This window comes from Excalfactoria chinensis, chromosome 14, assembly GCF_039878825.1.
Source record: "Excalfactoria chinensis isolate bCotChi1 chromosome 14, bCotChi1.hap2, whole genome shotgun sequence".
NCBI classification, from domain to species: Eukaryota; Metazoa; Chordata; class Aves; order Galliformes; family Phasianidae; genus Excalfactoria; species Excalfactoria chinensis.
Genome location: NC_092838.1, coordinates 9,044,423 through 9,060,178, shown reverse-complemented (window position 1 = coordinate 9,060,178; position 15,756 = coordinate 9,044,423). Strand labels below are relative to the sequence as shown.

The window sequence follows — 15,756 nt, the reverse complement described above, 5'->3', positions numbered from 1 at the left end:
TGTCATTTGAAATACATTTTACAAATATATATATACATTGTCACATATATCTCAAATATATGTGCAATGAGACAGAGAAACACTGGAGGTGGAGAAGGTACAGAGACTTTCATTGCATCCATCACTTTGCTACTGCTGCACGTCACTGTGGCCCCAGCAAACTGACGCTGCCATTTAACCCCTGGGAAACCAGTGCTCCCAGTTGCCAAACTGGGGGCCGGCCTCAGTCCCCACGTTGCATGGGGCAGAGCCTGAGGGAGCCCTGAGGTGCATGTTTTGGGGGTGGAGGAGGGAAGATGGGGCTTTTCCAAGGTGGTACCCACCCTGGGGATGGGGGCAGCAGGACAGATGTGCACAGCTGGAGGGTGTCCAGACCCAGCCCTGCGCCCACCCCCAGTGGCAACATCCCTGAATTGGGGGGGGGTGGCAGAGCAGAATCCGGCCACGCACTCAAGCACAGAAATGGGGCAATGGAGGGGGGTTGGAGGGAGGGGGGTTCTTTTGGTTGTCAGCACACAAAGAAAGGAAAAGAGCAGGAGGGTTTAAAAATAAAACGTATCTGTTCTGCCTTATTAAAGATAGAAAAGGTGGCTCTGGATTCATTTCCTACAAAAGGTTTGAAGGTTGAGCAGGCACCACATTGTGGGAGGTGAAGCGCTCAGTGATTGTCCCAGCCCTAACAACAGAGAAGTGCACTCCATTGGGTTATGAGGACCCAAGGCTCACACTGACCCGGGGCTGTTGGGGGCTATGGGCATGCAGCATAAGATGCTGCCAGGTGGGTGAGTGGGGCTGTGCTTTCCTCACATCCCCATCCTCCAAGGATCAGTGTAATGCCAGCTGTACTCCATGGTCTTGACAGGGGATGGTTGGGGAGTCCCCCACCTCAGCTCTGAGCAGCCCTCCTGGGGGCTCCCTCACCAGAACCCGGACCCTGAGAGCACCCCAAGCCATTCCTTGGAGCTACCACCACATAGGGGCTTTTTGTTGCCTTTTTTCCCCAATTCTCTTTCACAACGCATGTAATAAAACCACCAACTGAGGCAGCCCCCACTGTGCTCCGTAGTGGTCATAAAGCAACCAGGAGCTCTGAGCACTCACAATAAGCAAAAATGATATCTGTACACCATGTACCAGCACACCCATGTCCGGAACAAGGCCTGTACCGTGCAGATACAACAACTCACCAGAGCTAGAGCCTCACAGTGGGGTTTGGGAAGGGGATGCATCCACACAAGCAGAGGAGAGCCCCAAATTGGCCTCTCTGGGCTCAACCTTCCCACCCACCCCCCCACCCTCCACCTCCCTATGCAGTAGTTTAAAAATACTTCTGTATATATTATTCTACTCTCCCAGGTAACACTGTACAATCATATAAGTTCCTTTAAAAGCAATAATTTACTTAAAGACATCTCTATTTCTCTTCCCCCCCCCTCCCACTTTTTTTTCTTCTTTTTGTACAAATATTTACCATGAGATATATATATTTATAAAGAAATTAACCCTCTGAGAATCCTACAGCAGCAAGATGTGCACCTTTTAATAGAGTTATTATTTATTCAAAAGAACCTAAAACCACTTAAAAGCATTTCTTTAAAAAAATAAATAAGTAGTGCGCACACAAAATCTCTCTGCCCCCTCCCTGTTGCCCTGCCCACCCCCCTGGATGCTGTGGGGCAAAACACGGGGGGTCAAACCATCCCCGTTGGTGCAAAGGGACAGATGATGGGATGGCAATGCGTCACTTCATCAGAAAGATGGAAGTCGTGGATGGTGCCCAATGGCAAGTCCCAGTGCATCCCCAGTTTCTGGGACAGCCCTCTTTGGGACAGTCTTTGCAAAAACGAGATGGGGGATGAGGGCTGAGGACAAATCCTGCCTGTGCTGCTGGCATTTAGACTAGGCTATAACGCCTGGACATGGCTTGCCTGTAGTGGGATGGGGAGAGGAATGTGACAGGAGCCCAGGGAGCTGAAGCACTGCTGCAGACCCCTCTCCCAAACCCTTATGGCTGAAGCTGGGTGCAGGACCCCAGCCCTTCTTGCAGCACAGGGAGCCATATCTATCTCCAGCATGAGGGGAGCAGTGAGCTACATCTTCCCAATTTCCCTCCTTGAAAAGGGAGAGAAGGCTTCCCATGCACGGCACAGTTTGCCTCATGGCATAGTAGGGACAAGGTTTGGTGGCATGGTGGTGGATGGGTTGACGGTTGGAACTGGCAATCATAGTGGTCTTTTCCAACCTTAACGATTCTATGATTCTATGGTAGTAAAAGGCAAACCAGCGTGCAAACAAGACCAGCCCAAAGGGCAGCAGATGGTGGGACAGAGTGATGGGAATGGGTGGGATGGGTGTGGGATGAGCGCGTGTGAGTTTGCATCTCTAAGGCACAATCCACCTCAAGGCTGGGACATGGGGACGGGGTGATGTGCAGGACACCTGTGAGTTTCCTGACTGGTATCTGTTGGTTTTGGAATAGAATCCACCTCCAAACAGAACTCTCCAGTGAATGGGGAATTCATAAATCCCAGCCCGGCAGAGGCGGCACGGACAATGCTCACATCCTATTTCTGGGCTACATGAAATACAACCCAGCAAGACACATTTCACCCTGATTTCCACATTTCAGATGGTTTTTTGAAGGAGAAAATACCACATTGGTTGGTGGAATGGGAAAATACCCAAATTCGAGAGCTTTCCAGTCTGCCTTTTGTGCTTTTCATTTTTTCATCCTAGTTCTGGTGGAAGTTATGAATTCCCCACCGGAGACGCAGCACTTCAGCAGCTGACGCCCCAGGCCCAATTTCCACCCTGAAGATCAATATTTCCAGAATGTGGCTAATTATTGTGTTTACAAGGGTTCTCTCTACAGCAGTCTGGCTTTTCCTTATTAGCTACTTTGCTGGTAATTACGCTACTCGCTTTCACTGCCACGGACCTGCAGCCACTTACATCTGTTTTCTGCCTATGAAGCAGTGCCAGTGGAAAAAAAAATCCACCCCAAAATCAGATGCTGCCTCGGCTTTGAGCTCCTGCATCTACCCAGCAAGTCACCACTCAAGAGACCCCTGCGGCTCATTCATTCCCTCGCTCGCTTTTAAAAAATACCAAATCATTTCTTTCAGATTTTCATATTATTATTATTACTAATAGTAATATTATTGTTATTATTATTTTGGTAAACAGTCTCCCAAAGGTTACGTTGAAAAAAAAAATTAGAAACCCTCTTGCCTCCCTCCCCTCACCTTTCCCCAAATTAAAAAGAAGTACGTTAACGTTGCATGGTATTTCAAGTGTTGTTCTTGTGCAACTGAATCACACTGCCTGCTGGAAGGAGCAATTTTTGTTGTGTTGCAGCTCAGTTATAGAAAAAAAAAAAAAAAGAAAGAAAAAAGGAAAAAAAAAAAAAAAGAAAGATAAAGGTTTGTTTCCTGATATTTCCTCTATTTGGATCTCGGCTCCAAGAAGACGCTCACGCTTTCCCCATGGGGAGAGCCCAGCCCTGCAGCCAGTATGGGACACACGTGCCCCGGGACCCCCCCCAACCCCCCCAGGGTGTGGGGAGTGCTGTGCCTGCCCCGTCCCCTCCTGCAGACCGCTCAGTGGTTATTGCGATGAAACTGAAAACTAGGAACAAGACTAATTTCTCAAGCATTCCTATGGCACTTGCATTGTTCTGCATAATTTGAGCGGGTTGTAGGGGAAGAGATTAGAGGAGGAAAAAAAATACCCTCGGAAAAGTCAATGAGAGGATCAAGAGTCATATTTCTGACTCCCTCCGGTATGACCTCTGATCCAACGCTATCGTTGCCTGAAGCCGGTCGAACTCGTGCCTGTTGTCTGGGCTCAGGTCGTCCAAACCCCTGCTGTCATCATCCTCCTCATCCTCATCACGGCTCATGAAGGCCAGTTCATTCTCATAGCAGAAGGAGTTGGTGCTGGGCAGCAGGAATTTGTTCTCCACCAAGTCCTTGGCGCTGCAGCGGGGCGTGGATGGGACCTCGTATGTTTTGTGGAAGTGGGAATAGTCTACTTTGTACTGGTTTTTCTCCTCAAATAAGACGGGCTCAAAACGGTGGCCCCATAGGATCTCGCTGGCCAGGTAGGAGCTCCGAGCTTGTGTCGTCATTGCGGTGGCTTCTACCATGCCTTCAAGGATGACCACAATCTCAAAGTCATCCGTCTCCAAGTCCTGGCGGCTGATCCCAAACAGAGGGCTGTCTTCGTTGATCTCATGTAGAATGGTAATGGGGGACACCAAAAAGATACGGTCCAAGCCTTTATCAAACCCCACGTCGATGTCTATTTGGTCGAGTGGGATGTACTCCCCTTCTTCCGTGATTCTGGGCTTAATTAATTGAGCTCGTACGTGGGCTTCTACTATGTGGCTTTTCCGGAGATTCCCAACTCTCCACATCAGGCAGAGTTTTCCATCTCTCATTGCCACTACTGCATTATGGCTGAAAAGTAACGTCTGGGCCCTTTTTTTGGGCCTGGCCATCTTTGCCATTATTGCACCAATCATGAAAGAGTCAATTATACACCCCACGATGGACTGAACCACCACCATGAAGACTGCGAGCGGGCACTCCTCTGTCACACAGCGGAAGCCATAACCAATAGTCGTTTGGGTCTCAATGGAGAACAGAAAAGCAGCCACAAAGCCATTGACCTGCAGAACGCAAGGCTTGAAGGTATCATCTCCACCTGGGTTTTCTAGATCTCCATGAATTAGTGCAATTAGCCAGAAAATCAGCCCAAACAATAACCAGGATACCAGAAATGCCAGGGAGAAGAGCAAGAGCATATACCTCCAACGGATGTCAACACACGTGGTGAACATGTCTGCAATGTACCTCTGTGGCTTGTCATCCATGTTGGTGAACTCCACATTGCACTGACCATTCTTCTTTACAAACCTGTTCCTGCATTTCCTCCTGGTGTGGATTTTCCCATTGCCAAAGCCGTTAATCCCTGGCATGGTGGTCAACCTCAGTCCGTCTTCCTCGGAGGACACTATGCTGTAAGGGTTGACCCTGCCTGCAGTCATCCCTGAGCCAAGCCCACAGTGAAGGGGAAGGGTCTTGTGACTCCCGGCGTCCCCCTGGCCCACCCCTGCCCACCCCCCAAATTCTGGTGCGGTGGAGGAGAAGTCCCACACTTCCACGTCGTGGCAGCCACGTCACCACAAGCGTCCCGTGAGAGGCTCTGCAATGAGAAAACAAAGACAGGGACATTAGCTCTCATGACAGAAATGGGGTCCATTGAGTGGAGACCTCCCTTACTGCCTTTCCCTTGCTTACTATGGTAAGGCTGCTCCCCAGAACTACATGCGAGGAAGGAAGACGTCTTAAATTTTGTCCTGAGAACCACAACAACACCAGCAAACGAGAAAACTTGGACTGTTCCGGATTCTCTTAATACCATTCCCCTTTGCATTCCTTGTGAGTTCTGCTGTCAGAGCAGGGTCAGGTTGCTGGAGAGGAGAGCAGAGAGGCCAAGCTGCTCTCCTTCCTCAGAGATATTAATAAAGGTACGCTTGAAAGCGGCTCCATCAGTTCACGTCGCTCATGCCAGATGGACTGCTGCCCAGCACATCACAGCAGCAGTCACTCGACCTCCTGAGCACCAGCTCTTCTAGGGTCAAGGGAAAACATAGAGAGATGTGGATACATCCTCCATTCCCTGGCCCAGGGGTGGGAGAGGACACGGCCAGCGTGCAGCTGGTTGGAGATGGCCTCGGAAAGGCACTCGCTCTGGGCAGATGTCCTGGGGAACAATTTTTCCAACATATCCACTGGGATGTGGAACCATCTCTGGTCACAGATATGCTTTAATGGCCAAGTCTTATGAAGGGAGAAGTGCTGCTAGGGGACAAGGAGCTAGTTTGATCCCACCTGGATGGCCCAGCTGCAGGGACTTGCACTTGCCACATGGGTGTGGGAAGCCAACCATATCCTGCTATCCTTAGCACCTCTGGGGTGGCAACAGGGGACATATCATGCTACAAAAGCAACTGCAGAGAAGCTACATCCCAAGCATCCCAAAGAGCTGTCTCCAAAACTACCCCTGCCATCATGAACACTGTTATTTAATGATGTGGGATTTGTCAAGGGAGATGACACCTTGCTGCCAGCAGTACCCCCAGAGACCCCCACTGCCCCAGCCCTGAGGTGCCTGGCTCGTGGCTGTATGCTCTGTTCTGTACCCACTGGCCTGATCGATGCGCTCGATCCCTGCAATCAGCAAGAGCCCTGGGGACAGGCAGGGACAAGCACACCCTTTCCATTACACACAGGCCAAGCTGGGCGGCCAGCCCAGCATCACTGCCAGCACCAGGGAGCATTGCCAGGCACTGCCTGCCTCGGGCTGCATCAGCCCGGATAGCAGCGATCTGCTGGATTTCCTTTTACATAAATTCTCCCCAAATCCATCCTGAAACTTGAGGATCACTGCAGAAGCCCAGCAGAAAAATTAACAAACTACCCATACTTCCTATGTTCTGGTAAAAGGTTGATGCATGCCTGTATTTTGTACACCAAGTCCCTTATTTCCACTTGCTGCTGCCCAGATGAGCAGTTTTATGCCCAGAGCTGATTTTTCAAGCACTTTCTTGACACTTTTGGGTATCAGCAAACAGAGCAATGGCTCTGGAGGTAAAACTCAGTGCAGCTGTGTTGCTGGGAATGCCCAGATATGAAAAGAGCAAAACAGACATTAAGAGTTAATACCAACAGTTATCATTAACAATTCCTATTGACAGTTAATATTTACCACCCTGTGGACACTGTCAGCTAAAAGGACAGAGCAGGTGGCTCAGCCAGCCTGGTCCCCAGCCCACATCCTCCTCCTAACCACACTGCCTACACCTACACAGGCTTTCTCTCCTCCTTTTTCAAGGAACTGAGCATTTGGAGACACACCAGGCTGCCTGCCCTCCATCACCCCCCAGCTCACCCCACAACCCCATACGAGTGCCCCAAGAGACGTGCCACATGTTTTTTGTCTCCAGATGAATCTTCTGTTGCTTTTTTTGGTGTTGTTTTGTTTTGTTTTTTAATTAATTCTAGATACATTTGAGCAGTGGACAAAACGCAATGAGCTCCCGATGACCTGCGAGAGGATTAGCTGGGGCTGGATTAGCAGTGCTGGGGGGGAAGACGTGCCTGGGTGGTGTGGAGGCACTGCCTCAGCCCAGTGACACTGCAGACCTGGGGCTGTCACCGCCACCACCCCTCCACTGCCCGTCCCCCCTTCTTGCTTCATCTCCTGTTCCTTCACCCCTGCTTCCTTCCTGTCTTCTCCTTACTTTCCCATCCTTCTTTCTTCTTTTCCTCCTTTTCTATTTCTCTATTTCTTTTTTCTTATTTTTTTCTTTTTCTTACTTTTTCCCCTTCCCCCCCCCACTTTTTTTTTCCTTTTTCCTCTTCCTTCTTTTTTCATTTTCCTCTTTTTAACTTTTCCTCCCTCCCTCCCTCCCTCCCTCCCTCCCTCTCTTCCTCCTTCCCTCCCTTCCTTCCTGTTCTTTCCCTCTCTCTTTTATTCCTTTTTTCATCCCTCCCCTTTTTTCCCCTCTCACCCTCTCCTCCCTCCCTTCCTTCTCCCCCCACCCCCAACATTCTTCTCCCCACCCATGTTTATGGGACACCCTGTGCTGCAAGCAATGTCATGACACCTAACTTTTCCCAGACCAGATCAGCTCTTGTGGCACTGCCAACCCTCACAACCCTCACCACGACACGGGATCAAAGCATCGGGGCGGGGGGGGGGGGGGGTGGGAGAGGGAGACGGGAGGGCACAAAACCACAGCCGGGAGCATCTCCAGCCCCGGGGACAGCAGCAGAGCCCCGGGGAAACCACAGCTGCACTGAGCAGCGCAGCGGGGCTGTGCCGGAGCACGCGCTCGATCGCAGCTCTCACTTTATTTAGCACAGCTTTGTTTTGAAACACAGAGTTCGCTGAAAGCTGAATTTGCTTTTAATTTGAACACTGAGACCCACGCTGGTGGTGCTGCAACTGCATCGAGACTGCCAGAGCATCCCAGCCTGGGAAGAAACTCACACCGAAACGGAACCCGTGAGCCCCATCCCCAACACACACTGCAGAGAATTAACGCAGAGAAACCCCAACAGGACTCCTGTGCCCTAATAGTAGGAGGGGGGAGGGGAAGGGGCATGAGGGAGCATCCCCCAGCTCCCCACGGGCTCTGTACTGCGACGGCCGACGCCAGCTCGTTAGCTGACATTAGAAGCAACGACGCCTGCAGCCACCCAGCTCCCACCGCAGAGCCGCTTCCCGCAGAGCCCGAGCGTCTCGAGCAACCAGCCGACAGCACTGCTGCTCTTATTTATTTTTCTTAAAAAGGGCCTAAATTTTACAATAATGAACAGTGAGAGCGCCGGGAAAAGTTGGTTACAGGCAACTGGGTGAGCTGCTGTGATTCACCATCACACCTTACCCCGAAGAGCAGCCCGGGGTGCACGGATCCCAGTGGCACAGCAGCGGTGACAGCCCATGAGCGAACCGGACAGCACAAGAAGGTCACTGCTGCCTACCCTGCAGCAGGAGATAACATCCTTATCTCCCACAGCAATGCCCTTCATGCCCCAGCAGTGGGGTGGCAATGTCAGTATGAAGCAGGCGTCCCAATGGGGAAATCCAGAGATGGGAATCTGTAAAACTGTGGGCTCACAGGGCTCCCCTGCAGAGCCCGGTCTCAGTCTGGGGGAGAGAATTATTCTGCCTGAATCATTCGCCTCACAGCCATCCCGTCTTTGCGCATTTCCAATTAATTAAGAGCCGACGTGAGGCGAGCCAGGCCCTGACAAAGTCCCAAAGATAAATGGTCCCCTGCATCCCCCGTGCTGACAGGGAGGACGGGCAGATCTCCACCAACAGTGCATTCCTAATGAGAAATATCTGCTCCGTTTCAACAGGGACAAGGTGGGGAAATAGCACCTCTCTCACCAACCTCACTAGAGCCTCATGTCACTGTCAACGAGCCTAAATGATGCACGCAGGAGGGAAACTGAGGTACAAGGACATGGTGGGACCAGGGCACCCAGCCGTACCCATACCCACAATGGGGGGCCCTGGGAGTGCCTTGCTTTAGCACGCAGGGTGGGAGGGGGGGGAGAGGGGGATGAGGAAATGCCACAGTACCCATGGTCCCCCCAGCTTGCAGCCACCCTGCTGGGTCTGAAATCCCATCTCCTGGGATATTTCAGCTGTTTGTCTGTCTGCTCACATCCGCAGTACCGGATAGTGAGGGGCATGGAGAGGGGTGAGGATGAGGGCAAGTGGAAGGGGGAGGGGGGGGGTGCTGAAGGCTTTGGCAGGGTTGACAAGCACTGAGGGACACACGAAACCCCATGGGATGCAGTCAAACGGCTGCACCCACACCCAAACCCCTGGGGTCCCACAGCCCCTTCCCCCCTCCCCCTTACTCAATCCTGGGATTAATTACCCCCCTGGCAAACCTCCCCCAGGAAATCCACAGGGTGATGCGTCAGCCCTTACCTGGCTTGAGCCCGGGGGGGTCTCCCCTGTGCTCCCCAGCCATGGCTGTGGGGTGCCCCGTGGCCCTGCTGCAGCCCAGGAGAGAGACAGAGAGTTTTAATTGAATTTCTAGATTATCCTGGGGGAGAAGTTGTAATCTCCTTAAATCCAACCTCTGCTTGAGTCCCGTAACCTACTGTCCTGCGCCAGGGAAGGGATTTAGTCAGGGGGAGGGGAGGTTTCCCAGCCTGCTCATGCCCACCGAGCCCCCAGCCCCACTCAGCACCCCACATCCTGCATGATGTGTCCCACAGGGATTTGATCCCGCAGGGTGGGCTCAGCCATGATCCTGCAGGCAAAACACATCGGTGTTACCCCCAGAGCTCCTCGAGCTGGGACAGGAGTGATGGAGGTGCCTGGTTCTACCTGGCCTTGTGGAGTAAGGCAGATGGCTATGTATGTGGTCAGTGAGATTTTGGGGAAGATGAGCCCGTTTTTGGGGACTCATGGCTGAGAAATCAAATGCAATAGCAGCCAGCCAAGCTGTGCTGGGAGCTTGCGGTCCCGGTGGGAAGCACAGATCCCCAGCCACAATGGTCTCCATCCTCCCCACAAAAATCCTCCCTGGACACCATGAGCCAGAGGGTGTTTTTGGATGGGTGACCTTGGGGTGTCTCCACCCTCACCCCATCCACTCCCCTTTACCACGTGGCCGCCATCAGTCTCACGTGCCCAGCGCGTGCCGCTGTCCCCAAATCGAGATACATGTCCGGCTCCTCGCCAGGGCATTGTCTGAGCCAGGCTGTGCACCAAACTAGTGGGACCAGGGGCACAGAACAGCATGGGTGAAATCATCCAGCCCCAATTCTGCCTGTCCTGTGCCCCAGTTGTGTCACTGCCCAGAGACCCTGTGGTGACACAAGTTCCCACTGGAGGATGAAGTGTTCTCATCCAGCCCATGCCAAAAGGTTCGGAGAGACAGCGCTGACCCTCCTGCCCAGGCCCAGGAGAATCGCCCGGCTGCTAAAAAGCACCATGGGAAGATAGGGAGCAATGGGACCAAAAGGACAACTGCCTTCAAGCACATTTCTATCACTGGCAGAAGGAGATGGGATGCAGCGCTGATGGGCTCTGCTGCATCTAGCAGTCATGCAGGAACTGCTGCTTCTATCAGTGCAGGCTGTCACAGGCACAAACTATCTTAAGAGTCACTGCACAATGCGATAATGCCTGTGCCATAGGGTCCAGTCCAGGCTCACATCAAAATCTCTTTCAAATCCCATAAAGAGAAAGCCCAAGGTGGAGTTTCCCGTGCTCTCACTCAATGCAAATCACCCCAGGAGCCATCTCCAGCTTCAGGGAAATCTGTGTGGGCAGAACCCACGCCCAGGAAACGTTTATACTGAAAACAGAGTGCTGAGGAAGGTGCCATGGGGAAGGCACCACTGGAAAGTGCCAAGGGAAGGTGCCAGGACCATCCTACTGGGCACAATGGATCCACTGGTCACAGCGGTAGAGCTGCGGGGAGAACAACTTTGAGCTGCTTGGCATTGTATTCGTGGTGGGAAATCTGTATCTTTCCATGCTTCAAGAGCAGATCAGGGATGCTCAAGTCACTTGAGCAAAAGGAGAGGAAACACGAGCAAGTCTTTGCTAGGAACTGCCACAAACCAGGCACTGCCACTTTCCCATCAGTATCCTCCAGCCAAGCATTCCTGCTCCAGACAAGCACCAGCAATTCCTCACCCCTGTTTAGAAGCGCAGCCCATCTCCGTCACCCCGCAGCTCCTTTCCCAACTCCTTCACCACGCTGGGACAAAACTCCAGTTTCCATGCAAGAAGTGTCCACATTTCCAACACCCCTCAGAATCACATTGCCAGCAGAGCACAACCCACACTCCTTGAGCCCCGGAGGATGGGGACGTGGGGAAGGACGCACCACGCTGGGCTCTCCAGGCCCTACTTACCCCACAGTGACAGCACGAGCGGCCGAGGACGACGCAGATGCTGAGCCCGACGCGGTGGCTGGCGGGGACTTCGCCGCGCTCCCAGCTAATTGCTGCAAGCTCAGATTACAGCTGCTGCTCTTCCCTATATGTCCAGGATCTGGCACCTCGGCCGCGGCCGTGGGGAGCCAGCGGCAGTGAAGGGGACGCTCACCTTCGGGGCGATTGCGAGCAGGAGGGAGAGGAGCGATGTGGGAGACTTCAGTGGTAGAAAGCCTGAGATATTTTGGTGGGAATGTGCTCAGGATGCAGCGAGTCTCAGGGGAGCAGGAGAGGAGCAGCTTGAAAGGGATTGCAGAGGTTTTCAGGAGGGCAGGGAGCAGCATGAAGGATGCAACAGATTCAAGCCTGGGGAATCGGACCCCAGACTGGGTCAAGGTAATCAGTGGCCCAAGGTGGGACAGCGGTTCTTTGAATCTGCAATTTAATGATTGCCATGCCCCAAAAACATCTCCAAGCCTTTCTCCGGGGAGGAAGGAAAATCACCCTCCTCTTCAGCTGGGGCTGATAAATACACAGGATGTTGCCTGATACCTTCAAGATGAAAGAGGCCTTTTCACAGCTTGGCTGCTCCCATCTTTCCCCTTGCTCAGTCTCCTTTGCACCCTCAGAGGGTTCCCCTCATGGTGCCGTTCCTACCAGAGGAGCTCTCCTTCCCATGGACTTGGTCAGGACGCAACACTGAGCAGTGCCACCATCCTTCCCTTCCCATTGCTGGGCACCCCCAAATTGCAGGAAGGACCCTATACTCAAAATACCCAGTCAAGTCATGGTATTTGGGGCACAACAGAGCATCTTTATCTGATGCGAGGAAGATTTAGTGCAAGAGTTGCATAACACTGGGGAGGCTCAATGCTCCCCAGCCCCTGAGCCATCAGGGATCAGCAGCTGCATTAATCCCCCTCATTCCCTGCCCATGGGTACCAGCCCGGTGGCCTCAGCAGCAGGATGTCAAAGCTCTGCCCAATGTCAGCATCTGCCATGCTGGGAGCACGCAAGCCCAGGTCACCATTCAGGTGGTACTCACACCGCACGATCACATAAGCACGAAAGCAGAAAGTCAGAGTACTATTTTCTTTTTTTTTTTTCAGACAGCCCTACAAAAACACCATCCCTACAATAAACAAAGGCAAAGTCTGATGCTGGTGAGACTATTCACTGCTGTGCATGCACACACGGCTCAGCAAGGTGCAGGACATCGCCTCCCCAGCAAGTGAAATCAAAACAGGAAGATTTTAGGGACAAAAGCAACGACACATCAAAACAACCTACCTAACCCCCAAGGTCCTGGCTGTGCCCATCTTTTGGAGATGCCACGCAGTGGGTGCCCTGCAGATGGGGCAGCAGCTGGCCTGGTGGCATTGTGGCGGGTGGGATGCTGGGACGTGCCCCCGGTGAGCAACCATGCACAGTTACACAACAGCATATTGATGTGGCCCTGGCTGCCCTCCATCACCCTATGGGGAGGTAAATTTGCATTGGCGTAAATGCAAAACACCCAGGAGCAGAGGGCTCCTGACCTCCACAGGGCAATGGTGATGCTTGAGGCTGAGCACCCCAGGGCAGGCAGGGAGTCTGGGGGAGGACGGGAATGGTCACCCCCAGCATTCTGCAAACACATGCGTGGACCAGGGCTGGGGAGGTGAAGGAGCAGCCTGAAGGATGCAGAGCAGGAGAATGGTTCTTCAAACCCGCAGCTCAGTGATGGGCATTACCCAAAGAACATCTTCATGCTTTTCCCAGGGGTGGAAGAAAATCCACCTTCCTTTGCTGCTGGGGTTGAAAACCAACAATCTTCCAGCATTCACACCAGCAGCAAGGAGCCCTCTGCTAGCATGGCCTCCATAGGGAGAAGGAAACTTGAGGCACAGCGGCTGGATGGGCATGGCACAGGGACCAGACCGTGCCACCGCCTTCCCCCAGCCTGGCGAGGCCGAGCTGGAGGTATTTATAAAGCCGATAAGGGAGCAGAAAGAATTTTCCAAATGCCAAAGTTATATAACCTCCCCTTGCCCTCCGCTGCTGTCATCTATAATTATAGGCTCCCTGGGGTGGGGGGACCTCTGTGGCAGTGCTGAAGAGGGTATCACGACCACCACCTCAAAGGGCTTCACCCTCCTCTCCTTCACTGCAACATGTCCTCGGATCTGTGGGGGGCACATCAAACTTTGCCATCACTGCAACCTTGCTGGTCCCCAACTCCAGTGGGGCCACTCCTGGCACTGCAGCCAGTTGGGGACTTGGAGGTGAGAAGCCCAGACTTTGTCTGGGAGCTGGGTGACCTTTGTGCCAAGATGATGCACCAGCACTGCCCCCACTGAACATTGATCCTCCCCCCAGCAACTCCATGCAACCATACCAGCCCCATCGCCACGACTTTTTGCCCCTTCACAGCCAATGACACCTTCCAAAACCTCCTCCTTCACCACCACCACCAGCCGTGACTCAGTTTCCCCAGCCCTGCTGCTGGCAAGATACCCTTCCCTGGGGTATCTGTTTCCTCACCCAATTTGGGCCCAGCAAAGGAGCTGGGAGGATGCTGAGCGCGGCTCCGTCGCTGTGGCAACCCACCGCGGGCTGTCTCCAGGCGACTGCCGGCACAGGGATGCTGCAGAGCTGCTCTCAAAGCACAGCACAGGGGTGGGGGAGCTTTCTATAGGGATGCACCCCTCCAATTCTGCCCTCCAACCAAAGATATAGCCTGGATTTTGGTGGGGAAAAAAAAGGACAAAAAAGCTCAGCACCATGACAGGCTGGTGGCGATGCCTGCAGGATGCTCCCAGCCACAGGCCCTGCTGTTTTCAGGGACACCTGCAGGGCTATGGAAATAATTGCTGGTAATAAGCCTGTTAGCCTCTTAACCCTCATTAAGCAGCTTAGGGGGGACACGCGCCGTTAGACGCAAACCTGGAGGTGGAGAAGGGCCTTGTCAGGGCAAAGGGGCATCCATGCTGGGATGGGATTGCAGTGGTGCCGGAGGGTGGCAGAGGGGGGCACAGCCCCTTTGCACTCATGTGAGGTCCCGCCCTACATCCAGCCCTTCTCAGTATGATTTGCTGGCTGGAAGAGAGAGTGGGGATGGTGAGAATGGGGGGCCCACTGGTGTGATGATTGTGAGCAGTCTCCACTGCAGAAGGGGACTGGGAGGATGCCTGGCCAGCATCCTGCACCATGGATGGGAGTGGAGCAGGACTTTTCTAATTGCTCTGGTTGGAAAAGGTCCCATTTTTGCATTTGCTAAATTAAAGGATGTCATCATCAGATGCCAAGCACAGGCTCCCTTGGAAATTCAAGCTAATGACAGCTAATGACAGCAAAGAAAATGAGTTGAAACCAGAGCACAGGCATTCACACATCACCCACTGCCCAGCCATGCCTGTGATAGGGTTTTGCCCTGCAAAGCACCAACCATCCAAAAAGCCCCAATATTTCACCCCTAGATGAGACATGGCCCACTCCTGTTCCACCACAAAGCTCACTGCTGGTACCCATCAGGATGAGCTGCTGCGCTGGGCTCCTTGGTGAACCCCATCCTCCCAAAAGCTGCTGCAGGGTAAAGATGCCCTTTATGGATGCAGTGCTCCAAGCATGGGGCTCTGGCTCACGGTGGGGTGGCACAGGACAGCTGCTTGCTGCCTACAGTGCCTTCTAAGCAGAATGATGAGCATGATGTCCAGACTTCAGCAGCTTTGGGGATGGCCACAGGCAGCTCTTCTCACCTAGTACCATGTGGGAGGGTAGCATGTGCCAGCAGGAGCAGGGCATTCAGCACTGAGGACATCCCACACTGCTGCCACACCAGGTGCCCAATTCCCCAACATAAATACCTGCATTGGGTGAGGGCTGCACTCCCCGGCACTCTCCAGGCTCAGCTGGGGCATTTGATGCTGCAGCTGAGCAAAACCACAGAGCGGTTGGTTGTGAATTTCTGCTTGTTGTTTTTTTTTTCCCCTTCTATAATTTTCTCTGTGAGATAAAATTAAACAAACAAGTCCTTCTGGGAGCGCTGCGAGGAAGGGAGCCTGCTTTCCTACAGATGTGTGCGTCTTCAGCGATTACAACCGCCAAATTAAGCTTTGCTTGTGGCTGGGATGTTTGCAAGCTCTCCCCGTTCTGCCTCCCGCAGTTTTGCTGGTAGGAGGGCAGCTCTGCAGCCTCCTCTCCATGAGGTCATCGCCCAAACACTGATATTTCACGAAGGCAAAGAGAGAGAAACTGCTTTCGGATGCTGTGCTTCCCCCAGGGGCTGCAG

The 15,756-nt window shown here is 53.0% G+C and overlaps 1 protein-coding gene across 2 annotated transcripts in view; it reads right to left on the bottom strand.

Moving 5' to 3' along the window:
- LOC140258773 (ATP-sensitive inward rectifier potassium channel 12) overlaps nucleotides 1-15,756 on the bottom strand; it is a 31,671-nt gene that overhangs the window by 4,156 nt on the left and 11,759 nt on the right. The window contains exon 2 of one of the 2 annotated variants that reach the window (XM_072349425.1): nucleotides 3,731-5,208. In XM_072349425.1, coding sequence (XP_072205526.1) covers nucleotides 3,761-5,050 — 1,290 coding nt within the window. In that variant the 5' untranslated portion in view covers nucleotides 5,051-5,208 and the 3' untranslated portion in view covers nucleotides 3,731-3,760. Of the gene's footprint in view, nucleotides 1-1,322; nucleotides 5,209-15,756 lie in introns of those variants that run through there. The other variant, XM_072349424.1, reaches the window with a different exon arrangement.